This window comes from Larus michahellis, chromosome 1 (genome assembly GCF_964199755.1).
Source record: "Larus michahellis chromosome 1, bLarMic1.1, whole genome shotgun sequence".
NCBI lineage: Eukaryota > Metazoa > Chordata > Aves > Charadriiformes > Laridae > Larus > Larus michahellis.
This window is the reverse complement of record NC_133896.1, coordinates 149,919,264-149,946,252: the sequence shown is the minus strand read 5'-3', so window position 1 is coordinate 149,946,252 and position 26,989 is coordinate 149,919,264. Positions and strand designations below refer to the sequence as shown.

The window sequence follows — 26,989 nt, the reverse complement described above, 5'->3', positions numbered from 1 at the left end:
TCTAAACAGCACTGAAAAAAGTATCCAGGAAAGATGAAGATGCACAAGAGAATACTGGCAGCTTTGCTATTCTCATATTTCCCAATTTAAACTGAGTGATAATTCTGCCACAGCAGCCAAGATATTCATTCTCAGAATAAAATCCCACTTGTGAGAAGGGTTGCTACAATTAACGATTCTTTAAAAGCGCTAAGTAGATGTAAGTGGCCTCTATTCTCAGCAATGCCTGGTGGGAAGCTGCCGCCTTGGCCGACAGTGAGAGTTTGAGCCAGGAATCTCCAGAGCTAAAAAAACATGCAGGAACTGCCTGACGAGAAGGGCCTTTTTATAAAGGGTTATGCATTATTTTTGTTCAAAGGAAGCTCTTCCCACATGTCTGACAGCCACAGGGGGTTGAAGCTTGAGTAAGCTTGTGTAATAGTTACCCTCCTCATTGATACCCCGGGGCTGAACTTTTGGTCCCACCAAACTGAAAACGTGAATTGCCACAGCTTGAACTGAGGAACAATATTTTTAGCAGGGGACTGTAACAAATCATAACCTCTGTGGATTGGCCCAGAAGGAGCAATGTCCAAAACACATGCCCACCAGCTGATTATGCCAGTAGCCTCCACCACAAGAGTGAACAACAAACGAGAAGAGAATTGCCTTAGAGCTCTCTCATGATGATTTAGTTGTAAATTAGGCTGCGTCTGAGCCTTATTTAAAAGAAACAAATTATGTAACAAAACTGAAAGTGCACAGAGAGCTACAAACGAAGCTTGAATCTGCCAACTCCAACAGGAGAAACAGAATTGATCCGTAACAATGGTGATCAGTTTTCAAACGAAAACACTTTTACAGGCCGCTTATTCTTTTCTGACAGCTTTTAACAATTGCAGGACTTTAATTTAGGCACCCGTATTATAGGCAGAACAAATATTTTACAAAAAAAATCAAGATTCACTTCCTCCTTTATCCTAGAGCTTGCCCTTATATACGAACGAATGTATCAAGTGTTTTGAGAGAGGGTTTTCAATCCGAAACTGGTATGTGTACAAATATTGGTTTACACAAAAAAGGAGCATCCTATGTTCATCTCCAGTAGCTACGGTTTACCGGGAAAAGGCTGGAAAAGTTCAGCAAGGAATACTATTTACAGTGCATTATCTGAAATAAAATATGATGCAAAAGCAGTCAAAAGTAGAGATGGCTAAGTGTGAAATTTTCTTTGTAGTCAGCTGCTGATCCACAGATGAGTCATTCCTGAAGGCTCACTCAGGTTTCATCTCATCACCAGCTCTGAATCTTCTGAAACCATTTCCAGAGATTCAGTTTAGTCAGACGTGCCTCAGTCACCGTGCCACCTCCAGCAGTGCTACACGGGAGAACACAGGGCAGAGTCTTCCTCTCCCCACTGCTTTTCCTTCTCACCCCCGCAACATGAGGACACCGGCTGTGCCGTTTCCATGCTGCGAGGGCTCTTTCTTCCCTTAGGCCTGGAGATATCGGGCTCGTTGGCTTTAACACACAGGCAGAGCTGGACAGAAAGCCATAGCGGGAGCAATGAAGCCAGCGGGCAGCTCAGCGGCAGCAGCTGGTGGAGCCCTCCTCAGCACAGCAAGCCTCAGTGGCAGCGTAGCAGGAATAACTCCGATAGAAGTGCCTAAAAAGCTTGGCGGTGGACAAGCGCGTCCATAGCAGCAGCATCAACATGGAGACGGCTGTGCCAATTTCAGCTTTTCGAGCCCGTAACCTCTGACGCAGGACAATGCAAATGCAAATTGCATTAGGAAGCAGAGTTACTGAGCATGAACAGTGGCTGCTTTGCAAAGCAATTATCAAATAAAATACAAACATACCCACATCTGTGGATTTTGTGGCCTAGAACATTTTTGTTATGAAAACTCTCCTGCTTTACAATCACTAGGAAAGCATGAAAAGGAAGTGGAGTGTTTATAACCAAGCCTGCTAGCTTGCACTCCAGACTTCAGTCCTCCGATGTGTAAAAAATGAACTACAATACCAGTGTCCATGCTGGTTCTACTGGTTTTCCACGGGCTAAAACGCTCCTGAGTGAAAATAACGCAGCATTTTCCCCTCATCCTTCTCTCGTTCCCCTTGCCTGAGAGAAAGACGCTGCCTCAGCAGCACTCCCCGGCTCGGGTACCATATGAACACTACTTGAACTCAGGGCCTGAACGCCAGGCAACACGTTGTGCTGCCTCTGCTCTGCTCGTGCTGCCTCCCAACACAAACAAGCCATTTCCACGGCACCGAGACCCTCCTGACTCAGGCTGGATCTGACACAGCACAGAGTTGTTCTGTCACTACACCCACAAATTACAGCACAAGATGTGGACAACAAATGGACTAATGTTTATTTATTTATTTGGTTTGGTTTGGATTTTGTGCTTTGGGTTTTTTTTTCTAATGCTCTGAGCTAGGACTCTAAATCAATGACAGGGAGCTCATGCAGGGGGTTCGTATACAAGCAAATTCAATTACTAAAACAAAACAGCAACACACATCAACCCAAAATGCTAGTCTTAGAGACAAACTAAAAATAATGCCTTCTTGCAGTTTTGTATTTGAATCCTTTTCGATCTTCTTTCCAGCACAGCGTACAATCTGACAGTCATCAAATAGTGGTGATAGCTGCTAAGGGGGCTGGCCTGTTTTTAGGCACTCCCCCTGTCTTTGAAAATGTTGCTCATCCCCAAATCACATGAGATTTGAAATATTTCCCAGGATTAGAAACCTTCTCTTTCTGAATGAAAATACACTCCATAGAAGCCTCACCAAAAAGACAAAAATAATAATTTCATTGAACTTGCACAAGGTAGTCTTTATCCATGGCTCTGAGCCTCCCTTACAGTGCAATATGCCCTCCAGTTTGTGAGCCGCTCCCAGGGCATCCAGCCCCTAAGTCCCAGCTCTAAAGCAAGAAGCAAGTAAGTGCCAAGCAGCCATCATTTCCATCAGATTCAATGATCTTCAAGAACTAACAAAGGAGAGGTTGGAAGGTAATGTCTCTTTACTGCCCCTAAAGTGGTCAGAGACAAGGTTGCAGAGCTTTCAGGTACTGTCTTCCACGGCAAGCATGCTAAAAACTCTAGCATGGCCACCTGTCCCACTACATCCATAGAATCATAGAATCGTGGAATCATAGACTCACAGAATAGTTTGGGTTGAGAGAGACCTTTAGAAGGTCATCTAGTCCAACCCTCCCTGCAACAAGCAGGGACATCTTCAATGAGATCAGGTTCCTCAGAGCCCTGTCCAACCTGATCTCAAATGTTTCCAGGGATGGGGCATCTACCACCTCTCTGGGTAACCTGTTACAGTGCTTCACCACTCCTCTGGACTCACTCCAACAGGTCCATGTCTTTCCTTTGCTGAGGGCTCCAGAGCTGGATGCAGTACTCCAGGTCAGGTCTCATGAGAGCAGAGTAGAGGGAAAGAATCACCTCCCTCAACCTGCTGCCACGCTGCTTTTGATGCAACCCAGAATATGGTTGGCCTTCTGGGTTATGAGTGCATATTGGTGGCTTATGTCCAGCTTTTCATCCACCAGTACCCTCAAGTCCTTCTTGGCAGAGCTGCTCTCAATCCCTTCATCCCACAGCCTGTATTCATACCGAGGACCGCCCCGACCCAGGTGCAGGACCCTGCACTTGGCCTTGTTGAACCTCATGAAGTTCATATGGTACTACTTCTCAAGCCTGTCCAGGTCCCTCTGGATGGCATCCTGTCCCTCAAACTTGTCAACCGCACTGCTCAGCTTGGTGCTGTCCGCAAACTTGCTGAGGGTGCGCTCAATCCCACTGTCTATGTCACTGATGAAGATATTGAAGAGTACTGGTCCCAGTACAGACCCCTGAGGGTCATCACTTGTCTACCGATCTCCACCTGGACATTGACCACTGCCCTTTGGATGCGACCACCCAACCAATTCCTCATCCAACGAACAGTCCAACCATCAAATTCATACCTTTACAATTTAGAGAGAAGGATGATGTGGGGAATCACGTCAAAGGCCTTACAGAAGTCCAGATAGACGACATCCACTCTTCCTTTGTTCACGGATGTAGTCACTCCATCATAGAAGGCCACTAGGTTGGTGAGGCAGGACTTACCCTTGGTGAAGCCATGCTGGCTGTCTCAAATTACCTCCCTGTCCTCCATGTGCCTTAGCATAGCTTCTAGGAAGGTCTGTTCCATGATCTTCCCAGGCATACAGGTGAGGCTGACAGGTCAGTAGTTCCCAGGGTCCTCCTTTCTACCTCTTTTAAAAATGTGTGCAATGTTTCCCTTTTTCCAGTCTTCACCTGACTGCCATGACTTTTCAAACATCATGGAGAGTAGCTTGGCAACTCCATCAGCTAGTTCCCTCAGGACTCTGGGATGCATCTTGTCAGGTCACATAGACTTCTGTATGTTCACGTTCCTCAGGTGGTCAAGAATTTAATCTTCTCTTACAGTGGGAGGGAGTTGGCTCCCCCAGTGCCTGCCTTGTGGTCCATCCACTTGAGATGTGTGTGGAGAGAGGTTGCCAGTGAAGAGTGAAACAAAAAATTTGTTGAGTACCTCAGCCTTCTCCTTGTCCATCGTTACCAGTTTGCCAGTCCTGCCCATCAGGTGGGATAAGCTTTCTTTGACCTTCCTTGTCTCGCTAACATAGTTGTAGAAGCCGTTATTATTATTCTTTGTGTCCCTCACCAAGTTCATCTCCAATTGCGCCTTGGCCTTCCTGACCCCATCCCTACACAACCACGCAGCGTCCCTATAGTCTTCCCAAGATACCTGTCTCTGCTCCCACTGCCTGTGCATTCCCTTCTTGTCCTTTAGTTTGACCAGCAGGTCTTGACTCAGCCATGCCAGTCTCTTGCCTTCCTTTCCTGATTTCTTACACCTGGGGATCAAGAGCTCTTGCACTCTATGGAAAGCGTCCTTAAAGATCTGCCAGCTCTGTTCTGATCCCTTGTCCATGAGGGTAGTTTCCCAGGGGGTCCTATTGACTAATTCCTTGAACAGCTGGAAGCTTGCTTTATTAAAATTCAGGGTCCTGACTTTACTCTTTGCCTCACCTGTATCCCTCAGGGCTATGAACTCCACCGGATCATGATCACTGCAGCCCAGGCTGCCTCTAATCTTGACATCACCAATTAGCTCACTTGTGCTGGTGATCAACAGGTTCAGTATCTGGTAGGGCTGTCTATTACCTGGCTTAAGAATTTATCCTCAATGCATTCCAGGAGTCTCCTGGATTGCCTACAGCTTGCCGTGCTACTTTTGCAGCAGATGGTGGCTGAAGTCCCCCAGCAGGATGAGAGCTTGTGAGCGTGATGCCTCCTGTAGCTGTAGTAAGAAGGCTTCATAATAGGCTCCCCTTGATCAGGTGGCCTGTAGTAGACATCAACCAAAGGCTCCCTTTGTTGCCTCAGCCTCTTATTCTTACCCATAGGCTTTCAACCTGCTCATGGCTATTCTTCAGAGACAGCTCATCGCACTATTCATTTCTTGATGTAGAGGACAATGCCTCTGCCCCTCCTTCCTTGCCTGTTCCTTCTGAACAGCCTGCAGCCATCGATAGCCGCAGACCAGCCATGGGATTCGTCCCACCAGGTTTCAGGAGCAACTAGGTCTTAGCTATCTAGCAGCACAGTGGCTTCCAGCTCCTCCTGTTTGTTGCTCATGCTGCATGCATTGGTGTAGAGGCACTTCAGCTGGGCTGCCGGCCATCTCACCTTCTTAGAGGAACACCCCTTAGTTCCTTTGAGGTATTTCACCGTTGTTTCCCTCTTGGCTCCTATTACCTCAGGAGCCCCTGGTGCATCTCCATAAGACTTCAAGTGTGCTGCAGTGTAGCCAGCATGTCTCAGAGCTACAGGCTGAGGGTACTTGCTGGTACCCTGTCCCTCTAACCTTGGCATGACATCCCACTATGTGTCACGGGCAAGCCTGGTATCATCATCCCCCTCCCCTTCAAGACTAGTTTAAAGCTCTGTCAATGAGTCCCACTAGCCTGTGAGCAAAGACCGTCTTGCCCCTTTCAGAAAGGTGAATCCCATCTAACGCCAGCAAGCCTGGATGACTGTACATCCATGGATGTCCGTACAGCATGCTACACAGTGGGCATGATCCAGAACAATGGAAACCATTTCTCTGCCTCAAGGCTGTTGTGTCTGGAAACTCTGGCAAACTTTGTCCAAAGCAGGTCTTCTAGATGGATTTTTCCTGAGCTGCTCATCCTGAAAGCAACAGGACCTCTGAGCAGTCCCCTCTGCTTTGCATTTGCCAGTGTTTCTCAAATCAGAAATTCAGATTTGACACCCTACATGAACTGAATCTGCATTTTCTGTCTATGCTGTGTTTCAAAGGAAGATTTCTGATCAGCTCTACCTAATGTCCCTGTCTTTCCCTATTGTATGCTGGCATTTCTTGTCTGAAGGCACTGAATCCAGTGACTGAAGCGAAGCTCTGTTGACTTCACCAGTTGAGGCCTGGAGACAAAATGTTTTCCGCACAGAATGGAACCATACCTCATTATTTATCCTATGTCATTTGAACAGCAAATATTCACAGTCAGTATGAGCATATGCATTTCTACACAGCATACAGAGTTCCTTTTTACAGCTGGGACTCCAAGGGACAAAGTAACACACTCCTCTTTCAGCTCTGGTGTGCTGAATTTATATCCTAATTTCATTCAAGCATGGTGTATATTATTATTAAACCAGCAGAAAAGTCACAACAGTCCATGATATTTGCTTCAGATGGCCCAGAAAGAAAAAAAAAAAAGGTTGCAAGTCAAAAGTGAGAAAAAAAAGATTGATATATTGTATGATCAGATCTGGGATATAAAAATTACGCGATGAAACCCCCTCATTTTCATTAGTTAATGCACATATGCTTCTTTTGACGATGTAGACCAATTGATGTCAAGACAGAAGAACAGTCAGGCATGGGGTGCTATTGGGCCCATTAACAAGACTTGTACTGAATTATGTAAATCATTTAAATGGATGAGATTCACCAGATGGTTTCCTTTGGGAGAACATCTGCATTACCTGCTTGCTGCTAAAATCTTCTCCATTACTTTCAGTGGTACTCTTTTTTTCCACCATCGGCTTTTTTTATTATTATAACTATTTATTTTTCCAGGAAAGGGGATTCATTCTTCCTGCTAGCTTGGTCCTAGGCAGTACTGCTGACTGTGATGAGAATTTGATTTCATTATGGACAAAAATGAGTTTATTGATTCAAAAATTATTTCACAGATATCAGTTTCAATAATTAGGTGTGCATTACATTTCCTATAGCAGACAGAATCATTAGGGTAAAAAAATACAGCTTGAAATTACTTTTATGATACTGGTATTTAATACACAGGTAGTAGTTTTGCCACTATGAGCTCTTCTAATTATAGCTGATAGAAAAAAAATAGTCTTACTCAACAGAACGGAATGAAAAAGACTCACTGGGAGCATTTTAGACAAAAAAGGTGTCCTATTCAAACTGACATGGCTTGCTGACATCATATAGTATTGAATACCTTGAATTTTTCTTCCAAAGGGGAAAAGAAAAGTTATTTATTGGATGAAGTAACACTCCAAGCAAGGAAATAGGCTGGAGTGTAATCAGCACACACCATGCCAATACTGTGCTTCAGAAATCAATTTGAAAGTTTCTCTTGCAATCATAATTTTCTGCTGGTCCTAAACAGCAGCAGATGACAATGCCACACACAGCGGTTCAGCTCTGCTGGACAATGAATTACCACGGCAGAACTAATCCTTATCTGTTCTCTCCCATTCTAAATGTGTCTGCTCTAAGTGAGAAAAAGTATGCTCAGATCCCAGATTCCCGTATGTAGGTACTTAAACGAAATAAAAAATAAATTATATTTGCTTTAGACAAATAAACTCCTTTGTAGATCTCGGCCTTTATTTTCTAGCTAGCTGCGCTCCCATTGTTTTCTCCTTCTTACAGTTACTTGTCATACTGATCATACTCACTTCAAGTTCCGCATGCCTAAATATATTTTCTATGCAGGTTCTCGAATATAAAAATGCCAAAGTTTGTCCACAAAAACAAGATGTTGATGATGTTTTTACGCAAGCTTTTTTTTGTTTGTTTCATACAGTTAGTTTTTATAATAAAAGAAAAGAAAGACTATATATAGATTAAAGAATCCTACCCGGCTGCCTTCAAACTTTGAGCGATCGTTGTTTGCCTTTGCTGTTTTTTCTGCAAGTTTCTTCTGCCTTTGAGGGCCTTTTCCAAAGAAAATGTAGTTGACAAAGGCGTATTCAAGTAAGGCCAAGAAGACAAATACAAAGCAGCCCATAAGATACATGTCAATGGCTTTAACATACGGAATTTTAGGCAAAGTCTCTCGCAGATGAGTGTTGATTGTTGTCATAGTCAGCACAGTAGTAATTCCTACACAAAAGGAAAAAAGAGCATATATCTTACAACTCCAAGCAGATCATGCTTCAATTTTGTTTTCATTTTTGGCAAATTTGCCTTATCAGTGTGAAGAAGCTTAAGAATTTGCGAAAGATACGTCTCCGGCGACATCACTGCGAAAGAAAGTAAAAATAAAGCTTGATGTGTTATTATTCTGTTACAATACTTCCTTCATATGATCGGGGGAACAGCTAACAAGGGGGCCTGGCACCACTGCCATGAGTTAATGTAGCTTCATGGAAGGCAGTGCAGCTGTCCTGAAGATCTCCTCCATGAAGACCAAACAGATCTGCGACAGGAAGGCAAATAGTCTTCCAAGCATAAAAAAAGTTGTGCTCTTCCAGCACGGTGCTGCTCAACATATTGCAGAGAAATTTTGAAAAAGTAACAGAACTAATTGGGGGTCTGGATAGACAAAACTGCACGCACACATTAAGGCAGAGAGTTCGTATAGATGGTGAAAGATTCTTCTCATGCAGTTTTAAATTTCTAAGAGTTAAGCCATTGGTTGAAGTTAGTTCTGTAGGCCCCCCCTGTCGTGGGTGGAGAGAGACAGGGACCTTTCTAAAGCAGTTCATCCCATCTGCTTTAGATACCTATTTCAGGAAAGGACAATATAAAAGAGGGATTTGAGATGACTACTTTAGAGCAATAGTCTAATTTCTACAGAGAAAGAAGTGAGATGAGCAGTGAGCGGCAGACAGGTATGTGCATTTGTGGAAAGAAAAAGCCAAGGAGGGAGAGCAGCATTTTTATTGTGATCAGCTGGACACTAATAAAGTACCTAGAAAATCTATAAGGTATGTCAAACCCTTGTTTGTTTACCTGAGGATGGACATAGCACCTGAAAATACATTATAGAGCACTGTTTTGAAAAGCTGGTAAGAAAAGCAAATTTATTGTCAGTCTGCTTGAGTTCACAATAAACCACAGGGTTTGTATCTCTGCTGGAAATTTTATGAGAATCGCAAATCACAGGTGGCTGAAAACACAGATTTGTGGAATAAGTCTACAACGGTAAAAAAGGCAAGCCATTCTAATAGGTCCCCTCCATTACTATATTCTCTGATTCCATAATTATACCATCAGGTTGTAAGTAATCACTGAAAATGCAGGAGGTACAAAAATAAAGAATGGAAGAGAATTGTTGCCATATAATAAAGCACAGCTTCTTTTACCTGAAGAGACAGAAATAAACACAATATAACTCAAAATCAAGCCGTCAGTGTAAACAGTGTCACTCCAGGGAACTGTAGCGGTAGCCTATGAGGTTCTGTAACAGATATTTTGTATATTTAGTAGGTCAGTGTCATGCAGTTTTCAGTGCTTTTCCTCTAAACCATGAAACAAGTGTGTGTTGATGTCAGATGTTTCACGTCTTGAATTACAGCAGAGACACACAGAGCACAAGCTTATTTAAAAATTTTATTGGGTATAACTCACCCATCTCTGCAGTAAAATGAGGAGTATAGCTGAGATTATTTTTACCTAAAGAAACTTTGACAAAGTCTCTAGAAAACCTCCATGAGAGCACAAGCAACAGGGGTGAGAAGGGTGGAGGACTGCAGCAAACACTGCAAACTCGTATATTTGCAGCCCAAGGGATTTCACTGCCTGAATTAGCTTCTTTCCTTGTAGGATTACCTGCTGCCGCTTCCCATAATGGATTCAATGAATTATCTAAGATCCAATTGTTTCTTGTATCAGAAATCCCACAGATTCCTTTTAACACACCCTTGGCATCTCACTAGCATCCCCCAGATGCTTACCAAAGTGTAGGTCAACATGGGATTTAGATGTCCACCCAGTGAGGGTTATGATGCCCATGTTTTTGGTGCCTGTTCCCAGGCTGTAATCTAGATTCCAGAGATAAGACCTTAAACACCACACGGGGAGAGTCTGGTGGCTCTCTTGGTGACCCAGAAGATTAAACACACTGAATAGAAAGGTGGCTATCACTAACCGAAAGGAATTACATCCTCTGAAAGATCCTGATACCCTGCAGGCAGAGGCCCTTCTGAAGATCAATAATTTATTTTAAAGCACAGCTGGAGGAGAAGCAGCTGACACTCACCTATCATATAAAAATAGGATAATCTTGTGGTGATTACAGCCCTTTACAAGAGTGAGAACTCTTGAGATTATTTTTCTTCTCTCACAAAGGACAAAATTTAGGAACTTCTAGGGATAACTAGCAAAATCTCAGTTTTTAACAGAATGATGGTTTTGAATATTTCTCTTGAGATCAGCCCTATATCAGCCTCTACCTGCAGTGTCCATAGCACGTAGTCTCTGGGATGAGCTGGCCTTTGCTCTATGCCTACGTTTCTCGGTTGAGGGAACTACTCGGTTCAGTCCAGGCTGGACCACAGACAGCGTGTGCAGTAAGAGTCAGGGACGGGAGCAAAATATGGAAGTGAATGAACTAAAATCAGGCTCTTTCAGAGAACACAGGCTTCCTACAGGTGTACAGTAAAAGCTTGCCTCCATATCCCTAAGGACTGCACAGGGAATTCTTCCTCTAGCAAATACCTAAGCCAGCAGGCCTTCTCCTCCTCTGTACTGTGCTTTTCAGAGCCAGTCAACTTTGATACCATTTCATATCAGCTTCAGACTCATAAAAGGGGCTATACAAAGGAACATAGGATTAGACCCATGGTACTGAACTTTATTATACAAACATCACAGACGTAATCACCAAGGCACTAATTGTTCTCACAGAAGAACCTACTAGATGGATTTTCGTCCCCTCAAAAGGACTTTATATCAATGGGAAGTAGAGCATCTGGGCTCCTGAGCCTGCTTTGAATGTCCTCTCTGACTTTTGTTTTAATATTTGTGTTGTCACAGTACAGTACTTGATGAAATTCTGCTACACAGAAATAGGCCACATGAGAGAGTCCTATTCCTTAAACAAGGAAAAACTGCGTGAACCGATTATAGAAGGGCACGGAATGTCACTGGGTTTGGTAACTTCTGTCTAACCATCTGTTCTCTGCAGTCCTGGCTGGCATGTAAAAATCTAGATGCCGTCTGATGTGTTTGAAGCATACCCCTCACGCGGTCATAATGTCTCCAGGGTGGATCTGGATCCAGTAGTTCATTTATGAACACATCAGAACAGTTTGGACTCTTTACCCCACCTCCCATTAAGCTACTACTTAGCTGCAACGTGCCGAATGTGCACTAACTGCTGAGTGGCAATGCTAGGCTGTGGCGCACCATATGCGCCAGCTAACCCACAGTAGAATTACTGTAGAATTACCGTACAGTAACTGCAGTTAATTTACAATATCTTCAGTTACCCAAGTTCAGATGCTAAGACATAATATGATGTTGCACAAATGTGTGGCTGTAGCTGCCCAGCATGCTTTGGTATGTGGGGTCTTGGGAGGTACAGGGTCCAGCAATGGGGAATCACATGGACACAGGTTGGAGTCCCGGTTTGCTGTGGTACATATCAGAAAAACAAGGGAACTAGGGAATGTGTTCCTGTTCTAAGAACAGAAGAGATCATAGCAGGAAGCTATACAGCATAGGCTTAGTGTCAAGTTTTGGGAAGGAAGGTATGTGTTCTTGGGAAGCATAGTGTTGAAGAAAGGATTTGGGATGAGATGAGTGGCAGTTATAAGGATTTATGGATCCATTTAATCCTCCTTGTCTATAGCTATTCCTGAGCATGCTTCTTAATAGATGAAATATTTCCTGTGAGTTATTTTGAAGCCACCTTCCCTTATCTAAAGGACACTTTAATCTGAAAAGGCCTTGGACAGGGATCACCAACCTGTGCCAAATCCATGTTTTTCTGCCATGAGGTAAATGGCACTTTAAGCTGTTACAAAAATGAGCTTGGCATGCCATGCACTCTGAGGCTTAGGTGGGATGTCACGGTCTGTAGCTGACGTGCCCCTGCACTCGGAACTAGCACATGGTTCTTGAGGTCTGTTCCTGCCACTGTCAGTTAAAGCGGGCAGGACCTCAGGTGGAGGCTTGGAGCCACACTTGTCTCCCCACAATGAGCTGGACTAAGAGCCCACGCTTAAGCCCTTGGAGTACAATCCTGGAGCTGGTCCCCTTGCTGAAGCTACTGACAACAACTTTAGCTTTGATGAGAACAAGGCTGGGACCCATATGAGCAGCTCATGTCAGAGATTCAGTGGTAGCTAAATTCTTGCATGGAGGGGAAAACTCATCACTTTTGAGGCAATACTGGATGACGTGATTTTGACGTAAATGATTTTGGGATATCAAAACATTGACATCACGTTGCAGTCTTTAACAAGCTCCGAAGGCTACATTCAGTCTGACATTTTAATGTCCCACTCATTCTCAGCACATACCAAGGGCAACTCTTGCTGCTGATGCATCATAATTGATCCAGAATGACACCCATGATAAAATGGTAATCAGTATGGAGGGCATGTAGGTTTGAAGAATAAAGTATCCAATATTTCTCTTCAACCTGAAGCTCAGTGAGAGTCTTGGATAGGCACCTGAGGAAAAGGAAGGGAAAACAGCGTTATTTATACTGAAGAAAAGACACTTGCAGATACTTGTCTTCAGTTTCCGTAGAAACTACAGCATGAACATTTTATGGGGTAGTATGACATCTGCAGAACAGTAGGGAAAACGCCTTCACTCTATTACTGGTTGGTATTAAAAGAAGCCTTGCAGTGAATACAGTGATATCCAAGCGATTTGTACTTGTAAAGAAAAGAGAGAGTAACTTATTCTAGATTATTGAACAGATGGGTGAGCACCGGTTAGGTTTTAAAAACAGATGCTTAGGTCTCCATGTAAAATGCTTATCCAAATATACAGTTTTATGTATAGTATTTATACTGAGAGGATTAATAATGTGCATAGTTTTATATTTACATGGAAGAGATGTTCATGAGATGGCACTTAATTACATCCGAACTATGAGAAACATGATATCTGTGGTGTTAAAAATAAATTGTAATGAATCCCAGTGAGGAAAAGCCTTCAGATTAGATCCAAAGGCCTCTAACAACAATTACAGCTGGACAGAATTTTTCTTCCAAAAATATTTTAAGCAAAAAAAAAGACAAATTTATATGTGTGTGTGCATATATATACACAGTATACATATATATGATTCATGAATTGTTACAATTGGAGCAAATAAACAATGAAAAACATGAATAACCTCAATAAAAATGTTTCAAACAAAACATTTTATTATTTAACTTCAAACTGGTGTATTTCAAAATTGGTGTTAATCTTCCTGACTATATTTTATCCATTTAGAAATCCGAAACAGTTGAAAAATCATGACTCCTTTCACCAAATGCAAAGAGGGTTAAATCTGAGTGCAGCTGTACAAGAAAAAGGTAGTCATTCACACATTAATTCATGATTTCAGTGTTTGCATTATTAGTCTTAGATGTGATACTTCTAATAGCTCATCTAAAAGCTCTAGTTATAGTCAACACCCTAAAAAACACTTCTGAACACACTGAGGGCCCAATTAGATACTAGAACCCATCCCATCCAAGTCTAATGCAAATATGTGCAAGACACGAAAGATTACATCTAGTAACAAAGAAAAAATTACAAACTTCCCTTTAAATTATGCTGATATGTTTGCATACGAACATAAGAAATTATACTTGCACATATACACGTATACATATATTCCTGAGAAAGAAGGTGAAAGAAGGCACAGAAAAATGCAGATTTCATCACATTCCTGATAGTTAGGTATACTTTGAGTCATATGACAGAAAAAAATGCTACACCATTTCCAGGCAGCAGAAGCATCCAGAGAGTATCAAACTTTATGCAACTATCCTTAACTGTTTTACCAAACAATCTCAGAAGAACTACCATTTTAAAAAGAAATCTCTGGTAGATGTATTTGGTTGCTGTGATTACTTCAATAAGTAATATTTTTTTCCAGGATGAAATGCCTTCTAGTTTCACCAATAGAAGTTTATTGGTAGAGTCAGAAGAATTTAGTTCATCATGAAAATCAGACCAAGGTTTTCTGCTGTCTAAAGCAGTCAATGTAACTTTCAGCAAAGAATCATTTAGAATTTAGCTTGCTTAAAATCTTCATTTTCCAATGATCAAGTTTAATTTCAAAGGACAAACTCGGTTCTTGAAACAATGCCTGCTTTTTTGCTAACAAAGCTTAACTCTTTCATTGAGCTTCTTATGAAACGGTATCTATGGCTTTCTGTCTGCAGACAATGTAAATAAAACAGGAACATACCCTGCCATCATGAAATACATTAAAAATGTAGCAGACCTGATCACCTTTCTGCAGTAAGAGTAGTGCATCAGACAGACATCTTTATAAAGCTCTGTTGAGGAAAATTATTTCATATAATATACCACCCATGTAAAGGATTCTCTATAAATCTTTTCCACGAGTCCTGTCAAGGTCTGGGTGTCTGTGGAATACCATTGATAGAGGTGATGACTGGAAAATCTCCCATAAAATACTGATTCTTTGATAAATAATCTGAAAGATTAATTCAAGAAGGTTCAGTGGAACTGAATCACTGAATCAAAGCCTCTTCTTGGGCTGCTCCAGTGCCGAGGACCCTGGACACATGGGGGAAACCTCAGAGAAAGAACACAGCACTTTGCTATTGATAAAGCAGGGAAAATGGTGTGGATGGAGGAGGTGTGTGTTAACAGTGGAGAGAGTTAATGCGTCACGTATGTCAGTAATACTCAGTAATTAAATCCTGAACTGAGAATCGGTATAACAGAGCAAACTGTAGGCATTTATCTTGAATGCTTCCCCTGTGATCATCATCCATTACCTCGTCACCACCTCCATCTACCAAGAAGGTAATTATCGAAATTAGTGGGACCTGGTCTTAAAGGTGGACTCTCCAGACAGATTGTCCAAAGGCCAGAGATGTCAACATAAAGTTGTTTCAAGAACCAGGTTCTTTGCCCCAAAGCTAGAAGGTAAAACCCTAAGAACCGTACCTAGGGCCAGGACTGTCAGTGCTGGCTGTCCTCCCCCTCTAGAGATGGAGCTGGGCTGTAACAGAGAGATTCAGTTGCAAATCTGAAGGCTGCACTGCTCCTTTTGAGATGTCTTATGATATCTCAGGCACCAGCATGCAGCTGGCAGATATCTTTTCAATCAGCAGCTGGAGACTAAGAAGGCTGCCCTATGCCATCTCAAATAGCAGTTGATTAAACAACTCACTTTAACTGCATACACATGAGCTAGGTGTCTAAGCTCCCCTTACATTTATGGGAGAGTCAGTTCATCTAGTCAGTCTAGTAAACAAAACCTAGAGAATTATCTGTCTCTTCCTAAAATAGACGCCTATTGGTGGATTGGATTTGTCTCCAGACTCCATGGACTGTATTGACCAGATTCCCATCAACTAAGACACTTAGTTCATATGTAGACACTGAAATTATATTCACCTTAAATCAGAGCAAAATGAATCCCAGCCTTGCAAGTCTCAGGGCAGGTTTTGAGGGTCTGTAGCTCCTGGACAATCTAACCAAAAGTCTTGCTGGCATCACAGCTACTTACTGGAGTTGACACAGAATGTTGTCCTGTTTTGTGGTGATTTTCCAAGCTCAAATTTTATTGGGAGGTCTGGGTCTCAGGAAATTTCAGAGTAAGCTGGTCTTTGTATAGTTCAGGTTAAAATTGAAACATAAACTGGTAGCCCTGGTTTTTTTCATACTATGCAGCCAGATTTCTCCTTTAGGCAGCTTTTCCAGAGACTACAAAAGTTTGTATTACTTTCACCTGTATTGCTTTTATGATCTATTGCTATCTATGATCTATTATGATCTGTCCTGCCTGCAGCCTGCTATAATATTTCACCACCAGCAAACAGACCACAGGAATCTGTGGAAAAAAAGAAATAAAAGAAGGAACACTCCTTGTTTCCCCTACTTATTTTCCCCTTTGTCTAGATGGCTAAAGCTCAGTGAAAAGGATGGGTCCTAACCTGCATGGAACAAAGATTGTAAGTTCAGATCTTTATTTATCTAAGAAGGAACCATCTTGTGTAATTTATTTAATAAAAATGGATTTCTTCCTGAGCTCAACAATTACACTGTTACTTGCCTTATTATGCTTGGATAATGATTTGTCAATTAAGGCTCAGTACATTTAGAGATTAATTACCAGGAAATTCTAGTTGTTAACATTCCATCAAAATTTGTTTTCCCCTAAAGAAGAGCATTGCTGTTCAGGGACCAGATTTGTTACCCTTCCTCCCATCTCATATAACATGTTGATGTCTATGGGCTAATTTAAATAGTACAAGAATAACAGAATTTGGCCTGAAGAATTAAAATCTAACAACAGCATTGAGAATGCAAGCATGAAAACAAATACTTAATCAATAACTTAGCTCAAAATATTCCTCTTTCGTATATTTGGGCACTTAGTAAAAAGTAATTACTTGTTTCTGTTTCAATTTCATTCAAAGCTACCAAGCTGAGACATCTAGCTCCAAGGCTAAATTATTCTCTTGCTGTTTTATCCAAGTATGAACCAAGATAACAGAGTTGGTCAGTTACAGAATTCTCATTTTACTCTGTCCTTCTGGGAAGGTTCTTTGGCTATTGGAAATGTACTTTACAGATTGATCTTTCAGAATACAGCAAATAATTAGTTTTCCAATCTTTTAAGACCGCTCTCCTCTTACCAACAGGTTGCTAATCTGGCTCTGACTGCTTTATATCTTGAAGCTTTTAGGTGGTGTTTTACATAGCCCTGTTCCTGTTCAGTTTCTTAGCATTTCTGGATAACAAACATTTAGGAGGCAGATTCAGCTCACAGGTCTAGGCACTGCATTTCAGGTGTTTGTATGCAGATTTTTACACATGGATGACACATAAGCTCTCAATGTAAACCACGGAGATCTAGACTTACAGCCAGCTGATTCTAAGGGTGTGATTTAATTGCCTGTATAGAAGTGTCTAATGCCATTTGATATGCCTTAGGCTACTGAAGAGTGAACTTAATACTAGTTAAGTAACTAATACTGAAGCAGTAGTTTGGCACATAGGACACAAGACTGTAAGACTCCAGAACAGCAGCCTAACTGCTAAGCAGCGAGCTACAGCTACAGCATCTCAAGAGGCACAAGATACCTATGTTTAGGCAACTGAATAGTGTCCTAAGAGCTATTCACTTGACAGAATAGAGGTATTCAAGAGCTGAATAACTCTTTAGGCTCCATTGAGAGCACTGATTTGATATCATTTGCCTACGGGCTTAATTCAGTTACTGACACCTAGGTATCCAGTGCCATTTTATATGCCTTATGGTAGCCTGCATGGGCTTCAGTTGGTGTTAGAATGATAGTCAAACCAAATTTTTCTTCTTCAGGGCAATTTAAATACTCTCTTCTCTTTTCGTCATGGATAAAGAGAACAAACTATTCCTTATATCTTTGCAGATGCTTTCTAGATGCTTGAAGACTTTATTTGCCACCAAGTGTTCTCTTTTTTTAAACTACACAATCATACCTGGCTCTCTGGAAACCTCGTGTATTCCATTTCCTGGAATTTTCCCTAGACCCTCTTTTGTTGCTCAACAACTGTCTTGAAGAGTTCTACCCACAAATATGCAGCTCAGGCTTTAGCAATGGAAGTCAGACTCCTTGTAGGATGTGGGTTTTTTTCTTTTTTCCCCAAAAAGATGTTATTGGCTCATGTTCAGTCTGAGATAGATTGATAGTAACCCCCAGATTTCTACACACAGAAATCTGGCCTAACTTGGTATTCCCTGTCCTGAATTTGGATAGGAATAATTAGTTGTATAAAGGTTGTATTTTGCACTTGTCCATACTTACTTTTATACTTTTTTCCTGACCCATTTTGCTAATTTGGCAAGATAATTTTGCACTCCAAAGCTATGCTTCAACATGCATGCAGTTCCTCTGCTATTCTTGCAGCCCCGCACAGCTTTATGCCATTATCTATGGGTTTTTTCTCATGCTTACCGTTGCTTCTCAGTAGTAACTATGGGAACAGATTTTTCCATTTGCATAAGTTACACAAGATTATACAGCACTGTTCCTCATGGACGACAGGAGAAACAACCACTCCAAAAGCTGTTTATGGCATGACTCTGAAGTCTTCTTTTAGTTTTATGCAATCAAAGCACACTAGTACTGAAATCTCTGAAATGTTCACTGAGATACTGCACTCAAAGAACTAATATCTTCCCTTGAGACTTCAATAACCTCAAAGTCCCAAAAAAAAAAAATAGCATGCCTGACTTATTTTCCACAAAAATGTAGAAACTGGCCCTAATTACTAGGGCCATAAAAAAAGTAGGGTCTTGAGAAGAAATTTGAAAAGAGTGTGCTGACTTTAGCCGTCAGATTCACTAGCATGCTTCAGATTTACAGTTAACTATGTGCTTTTGAGAAACAAATGTGATGTTTTCCCTGCACGAAAATACTTTTCATAAAATTTCATAATTAATCAAGCATTTTCATAATGTCCTGTATCTAAATAATAGTAAATACAGTATCATGTCTTCATCAGTGACAAAAATTATATGCTTCAGAAAATGGTACAAGAAACATAGAGTAATCTGGTCTCTGTGACTGTCTCATCCTACTCCCTAATGCCAAGCTGTCTTAAACCCTGAAGCATGAGACTTTTTTACCCCTTCCACAAGTTTTTTTGGGAAGAATTGTTATGAGTCTGAATATTTGGTCAGTCATATAAATGTTTTCATCCCTAGTTTTCATTCTCTCTCATAGTTGCCTCAGAGGTCTTTGGATTTCTCTTTTTTCCTGAATTTAACATATCTCTCTCATCCCTGAATTACTAAATCATGTCTTTACCTAAATACTTCATATGGAACTGAAAGGTGGCTTCGGACTGTCATGAAAACTTTCCAAATAATTTCTCTGTATTCTCATTGTTGTCCAAAGAGCTATTCCACAAAAGTATATCCAGTCTCGTGGAGGGGCAGATAAGCCCTGGCTGCTGAAGGTAACACTGGCAGCAGAATGAAGGGATACAGGGTTAGAGTATTGATTTATCTTTAAAACACCCTTCCATTCACAATGAGAAACAAGAACAGCAGCAGTTGGCAAACCTCCTAATATTAATTTCAATCCCAGCAATATTTACATTTTGTTCTGAAATACAACTTGTGTTTCTGTGTACTTTGAAACAGATGCTGTGTCCAAAGAGTGGGTGAAGTGATGCTTACAAACATAATAGAGCTGTGCTTCATTTGTTCTAGTGCGCTGGGACAGATGGAACAGCACACTCCTGTGGTCTGGACAGTACTGAAAGTCTGAAGGTCCCAAAAAGTGGCCCCACACTTGCTGATGGCTTTCTGTGGCGCTTTGGTGTTTTCACACGTAACAACATTTTCCTATGCTGGTATCTAACATTAAACATGTAAACCAACGTTGTGCTATGTCACCTGAAGACATCCAATGCTGTGAGTTACCAGTAGCTTTTATTACATCTTCAAGGAAACAAGGATGAAAACCAGGGATTTAATTTTAGCATCTTAACAATGATAACAAAAGCACTGGCTGTGTATACAGTACTATATACCCATCAGTGCAAATCAAGATATAAAAGGCATTGCATTCACTACGCAACAACAGAACAAACACGCACTGAAAAGTTGTAGGGAGGCGTTCATAAAAACTGCAGCTTTTTGACCTGGTATGCCAAAACATACTTATGTATGATCAGTAACCCTGTAGGCTACGTTTAAACTGATGATTCAGAGGTGAATGACTTCATATTTATTTAGATCACAGATATTTAGGCGCCTGGTGAAGTATTACACACACATACACAAGAAAAAGAAAAGTAAACAAGAAATGCTATTTCATCGACGTCTGGCTCCAGGCTTTTTCAAGTAATTTCTTTAGCCAAACACACAACACAGTGCTAGGACTATATATAATTACAATTAAGAAACCAGTAATTCTCATACACAAGGAAATTAAACACCAAATGGGCACTTGCCTGTGGCAAAGACAACATTCTTTGACACCAGTCTATATTCCACGATGGAGAACTGAGGAAGCTCAATCCTCTCCACGCCAGTGACTGCGTTATCTCCACCTCTCCAGTAGAATTCTATGTCGTCAGTTGTGTAGCCATCTGCATGCAAAGCAGGAGTAAAAAAAAGTCAGAAATAGCAGCAGACTGAAATGTAGCTTCCAACACAGTACACACCGTTTGTCATTTGATACAATGAAAAGAATCAGAAGAGCTGGAGTGGTGTATGGTATTCTGTTCTGTCTGCCTGTGGGAAGGTCTTCCAAAGAGCTCTGCCATTACAGTCTACACAGGAATTTGAGGTAAAATACTCTGTTTTCTTTTCCTTTTTTTTGGTATCATTCTCTTAAAATTCACATAAGGATTAATGGCCCCAATGAAACAGAAAATGCTACCCAAAAATCTGCAAAATTGCGGATTAGCATGATTTAAGACATCACACGCATTTAGCTCTGAAACCAAGTGTATATTTATGCTGATAATCACCAGGAAAAGACGGATTATTCAATGAATACAGACAAACATAATTGGGGCAGATCTTTTCCGCTCACTAAAGAGGGGTAGTTGCACCATTTCCATTAGCTTCTCTAGTGGAGGAGTACAGTTGAATATAGACTGTATACCAGCATTTTCTGTACATGGCCCACAATGTCCAGCCAGTAGCAGAAATGGAGCAGGAATTCTTGAAGCACAAATATACATCTGAATATTGCAATCCTAGGACAAGGCTAGGTGGAAGAGAGAATCTGGCTCTGCGTGGAACAGAATTGCAAATCATAAATGGGGCTGATCTGCAAGGCCGGGAGGGGTCCTGCAACAAGACCATCCATGCATAATAAAGCACACTGAAAGAAAATGATGTCACAGTGTTTGCGCTCTTGAAAACGGATTTGATTAAAATATGAACGTTAATTCTCTTGTGTTGAAGATAAGCATCCAGTCACTGCCTCTGCCAAGTCAGGCTGGAGCGATAAATGGCTTCATCCTGTCTCAAACCCATTTTTCTAGGATGTATTCATCCATCTAGAAATGGATGACCCCTTATATTTTTTGAAAAACTCAAAAGAACAAACAAAAAATCCAAAGGGTGATAATTATATGATTCACATAGTGTTTACAGACACCACTATAAATATTACACAGTTCTATAAAAGGAAAACCACCCAGCATCTGAACTAGGTTTTACATGCATTTTCTTATATACATACAGCTTTCTATTTCCAGAGTACAGTTCTGTTCATCTAATGGGTATCTTCTCAAGTCCATCATACAAGCTGCAGTGGTTGTGATTCTGAAATACAAACGTCAAATACAATTACTGTACAGCCAGTAATCCAGGTTTTGTTGTCGTTGTTGTTTATTTTTCAAAGTGAGGACTCTCTGAAGAATAGCTTACAATAATTGAGAATCTGGTCCATCGTTCTACATGGAGCAGCAGCTTAATACAACAGCAGTTACACTGACTGCAGTGGAACAACTCACTGTGACTTACCCTTATGCAACCAGTCCCTTTGGGCTTCAATGGACCTATCTGCATATGCAAATACTACACCAAAATTTCCTGAGATTAAAGACTATGACTTCATATCAGAAAACATGGAGAGAAAACAGCTTGCTACAAACGTCAAAGTAATTGACATAAAGCCTGTGTCAATAACCGATGACTTGGTTCTATGGCAGCTCTAGAAAAAAAAACGGAATGTTGAAAAAATATCTTAAGTCCAGCGAAATGCTTTGTTTCAAAATTGAGCATACTTCTCCAGTTTTCAAACTTAAAGAGGGTTTTGTAATGAAGCACCATATTGAATTTTAAATTCTATCTCCAAATAAAAATATATTTTTGCTTTTTTACTGCTAATGCAGGCAATTTAGCACACTAATGATGAATTTGCAAAACATTTCAGTAATGATGAATCCGCGTTTTTCCTCCGGCTGTTGTATATCAGGAGTGTCAACAACACACATGTACAACCAAAACAATTACAATAGCAGCCTCACAGAGCATTTGCACTTTATTTTTAAATTAATGGATTTATATATTTGTACTAAATTTTAGACTGATATAACCGTATGCTCATGATTAACCTTCAGTGTATTTCAGTGTTTTGCTGAATCATAGCCTTCGCCAAGAGTATGTACATTATTATGTATCATTTCTTTATAATGGAGTCATATAAATTTCACATTTAAATTATCTTCTGGGCCTGACTAGGTCTGTTCCTTATTGATCCTTTTCTGATATAAACAAGGCATGTACCTTGTACACAGTTAATTCCTAAACAAATAATACTCTGGTGATAATTTATGCTCACAACACAAGAGGGGAAATGCCTTAAGTAGACCTCTAAAAACTGGAACCCTCGATGTTATGGTTTTGTCCATGTGTTTTCTCAGTTTTGAAGCTTTCTCATTAATCCCTTAACCTTCAGAAATTACAGTCTTCTAATTTGGTAAAGTAGTTTAAAATTCAGGACTACCATTTCAAGAGGAGAAAAGCAGTTAGGTGCCTTTCTTTAACTCTTTCACACCTTTCTTTCTTTAACTCTTTCACACTAACGAAAAACCTGGTGTTATTATGAATATCTTATCCAATTCTCCCAGAAAAGGAAGGAAAAATGCTTATCCTTAGCATATAGGTTATTTCAGACAGATAACTTCACATAAAATCCAAAGGAAGGGATTAAGACCATTATAGCTATCTCACAGGACAACAGAATCCATCTTCTCTTACTGAGAAAACGCTTTTGCAAGAAAATACTATAATTTCTTTGCCAAGGGGGAGACAGCTGTATGAACACAAAGGCAACGGGTGGGCCAGGAAAGGTACAAGCTCAAGGATTTGTTACTCAGCATATGTTTTCACTTGCCCTCCTACCAGTAGCCAGTAAGAAAGACACGCACTTGATCTTTATCCTTCCCAGCTATATCTACAGCATGATCATGCCTTTGCCTCTGCTGTCCACGCTGGGTGTTCTCTGAATACCCTCCTGTGGGTCCCACAAGCTTTCAGGGATCAGGTATTGTATCACAGGATACAATCAGGTCAATCCTCCTCCAGATGCCTGTTGGGAGATGCTCTGGTTCCTCTGTTAGCACATGTCCCAGTGGGCTGGACCAGCCTCAGCTGCTCTGCACTTTAGGGGGAGGTTTTCTTTGCACCGAACATTTACAAGTGCCCTTCTGGACCTTCAAGCAAGGTGCTAGATACAGGGCTACTATTTATGGCTATGAACGTCTCCTCAGTATGATGACTACTAGCTGCTCTAGCTAAGCATATAAAGTTAGTACTAGCCTATGTTCTTAGAAGAGAATACTTAAGCCTTAAATCTGTGATCATTGATGATCAAGTTCTTAGCAGTAGTCAGCTCTACAAAGACATACTGATTGCCCAATCAAATGATCTTGCTCCTGAGTCAATTGATAACTGTGCTCCAAGTAAAACACGCAGGCCCACTTGGGCATTGCGGCTATGAGGCTTCTGTCCCATGCTTTAGTACATTCCCCTACTCTGACCTAGGGCTCATTTAAGATCCTGCAGCGCAATCCACATGAGCTAAGTGGATACAAGAGGGAGTGTGGTACCAGCATCTTAACTGCTATGTTGTATAACTAGCTTTAAATGCCAGCCATACAGAAAAAATGCACTTACAAATTATTAATTTGGCAGAATTATTAAAAATTAGGTAGCTGGCAATCTTGCATTCAACTTGTTAATTTCCTTACGGCTTTTTAAGGAATGTATTTTTGTTTTGGCCTATTCACGTACCATAGTGGTTCTGTGTCACAAGTTCCAATACCAGAAACTGCATATTATTGCTCAAGAAACTTTTTACACTACAGCAAAATGTATGTTTTTAATTTCATAAATATCCACTAGAAAAGAAGACACAGCTAGATATAGATAGAAACAGATCTACCCCATCTACTCAAAGTAAGTTGAGTGCTCAGAGGTCCCTCCTGAATGAACATTCAAGCAACCAAATTTAACTTGCACAAATGCTCACCAAAAGAAAATGTTAATTGCTCAGGCTTGTGCACGCTCCCAGGAAGAGCAGGTTTATTTTTATGGGGTGGGATATTGCCTGACGCAGCAGGACACAAAGGTTTCAAGAATTCATCATCACAGCAGTGACAGAGAAACAATTACGAGCCAGACAAAGATAAAGCGGTACACAGATACACATACATTTTGGGTGAAAGCAATACACAAAGGAAATATTCTTAATTGTTTAAAATTTTCTACTCCAGTTATCTGTCCTCTGGATACAGCTTCTCTTACCCTTCCCTGCTATTCTATTACGAGGCTGATTGCTTTTGATTATTTTGATATATTGTATAGGAACCCCACCTGTGATGTGCTGGGAGGTGCTGCATAAACAACTGACAGAAGGATATTTTGCGTCCCCAAAATGTTTACAATATAAATCAGTCTAAGCAATATAAATACATCTTATGTGACTAGGCCAACTTGATCGTCTTCTCATCTTGACACAGAAATACACTCATCCAAAAAAGATCAGAAATAAGTGTGGTTGCCTGGTCTGACCAATCACAACTAACCTTTTCACCTTGCAAAGATCCATCATGTTTTATATTCATGCAATAACTACATGAGTCGTTTCAGATAAAACAAATCTGTTCCTCCGCTCTATTTATTCATAACATTTAGCATTGTACTGCCTGAGAACAAGAAGTATACATACGGCAAACACACAAGCAGTCAGAAAGACTCTATTTTTTGATCCCCAGCCTATAATGTCATGATTTCTTTTTTGGTCTATTATGAAAAAAAGCTGTTGTATCATCCTATGTCTTGTATACTGTTCTGAACAAGATGGAACAAAGTCAGTATTGTGCCCAAAGAAAAAAATTCCCCAGAAACGGATTGAACTTCAAAAAGCTACTGCCCCATTCTCCCCAACACTCACAGACTTCTGCAGCGGTAGCAAACTGCTTTCTCTGAAGTAGAGAGGAACCCTGGATAACAGAAGGTCAAGTCTTTCAAAACTATGATAAATTCCATGTTTTTCAGAAGAGAGCACAGAGCCAGTGTGGCCTTGGGATCACTTTCGTTATAAATTTTGGAGGAACTGCTTTGCTCCATGGTTATTCTATAATCGGTTTCAACCCTCCAAAATTTCCCCTATTATTCTCAGTGGCCCTGCGTTTTGTGGCACATAAAACTCCAGGTTCTGGCCTCAGCCCATAGGATGAATCACTGCCTCCAGACTGCGGCTTGAGGCCAATGCCATCGGGATGCGCTGAAGCCACAACACAAGAAGTTAGGCTAGTGGCAGAGCAACACAAAGCTAAAGTTTTAAATCAACAGAGCTAAGGCTCAGATATTTTCTTCTTTCTGATCACAATGTCCTGTATTTTGCAGAGATTTAATTTCAGACAGTTATCCTTCATTAAGTAACTTGGCTGCTTCACACCATGGATATTTGACCATGGATATTGTGTGCTTTCAGAAGAAAGGGAATGGAAAGAAGTTTGCCACACATGAGCCACTGGTGAAATCCCTGCCAAGCAAATACTATCAAGTGAAATGCAATCTGCTTGTGCACATTTACGTTTTGCAGAAGAGGCAGCTAACTTATTCAAATACACTATTTTATGACAGATAATCCTCACCCGAATGATTCCAAATGCTTTTAGCGTGACAGAAAGACTTCTATACATTATTACAATCACAAGATTTCTAATCTCCATCACTTTTTTATTACATTGCTTGTGGGGATGATTCTTGAGATACAGTAAAGGAAACAAAAATATCTTGCATCGTTTTTTGATATTTAACTACTTGTGGAAGGAATCCTAAACCAGCAGCGTTCCATATTTGGTCAAAAGCATGCAAGATGAAAGCCTGCCTTTCCTAAAAACAGTTAATTATAAAGACAACATTTCCTGAACATCCTAAACTTCTTTCAAATTTCATAACAGGCCAAGTCTGGTTTTACTATGTCTAGAAAGATACATCCAATTATAGTCCATACATGATATGTAACAGGAATTAAAGAGGTGAGAAGCCAAGAGCCAAGTCAGGTAAAAAGTTCAACTGTTGATAAAAAAACAAAAACAGGTAAAGCAGTCATACAATCCATCTGAACCACTTTTCAGATCTCATTTATTTTTATACTGGGGTCTCTTTATCCTGCACTATGTGTGTACAGCTATCTCGAGTGTTATCTATGCTTAGAAATACAAGAAACTTCTCATGATGGAAAGGCACCATCACTGGCAAAGACTTGTTTTGACGTTATAGTTTAAACCAATGGAGCAAATGGAGTAGCCTGCCTAAAGAAAGCAACTTTTTGATACTACTGAGTCTTCATTAGGATTTTTGCTAGTGTAATTATGTTTATTAAGGGAAGGATTTTTCATCATTCCTAACCACAAAAGCTATGACAGAAAACAATGAAAACATAGGACAAGCCTAAAATACGTAGAAAGTAGAATAATGTAAGGTCACTTTGTACCTCTGGTTTGAAATATAACACATTGCAGTGCTGATCCCTGTTTG

At 40.7% G+C, this 26,989-nt stretch overlaps 1 protein-coding gene across 1 annotated transcript in view; it reads right to left on the bottom strand.

Moving 5' to 3' along the window:
• The window catches only part of GABRB3 (gamma-aminobutyric acid type A receptor subunit beta3), a 117,236-nt gene that overhangs the window by 9,464 nt on the left and 80,783 nt on the right, over window positions 1-26,989 (bottom strand). Inside the window, exons 5-8 of the mRNA XM_074608228.1 lie at window positions 21,675-21,757; window positions 20,431-20,568; window positions 12,795-12,947; window positions 8,183-8,427 (exon numbers count right to left, since the gene is read on the bottom strand). Coding sequence (XP_074464329.1) covers window positions 8,183-8,427; window positions 12,795-12,947; window positions 20,431-20,568; window positions 21,675-21,757 — 619 coding nt within the window. The remainder of the gene's footprint in view (window positions 1-8,182; window positions 8,428-12,794; window positions 12,948-20,430; window positions 20,569-21,674; window positions 21,758-26,989) is intronic.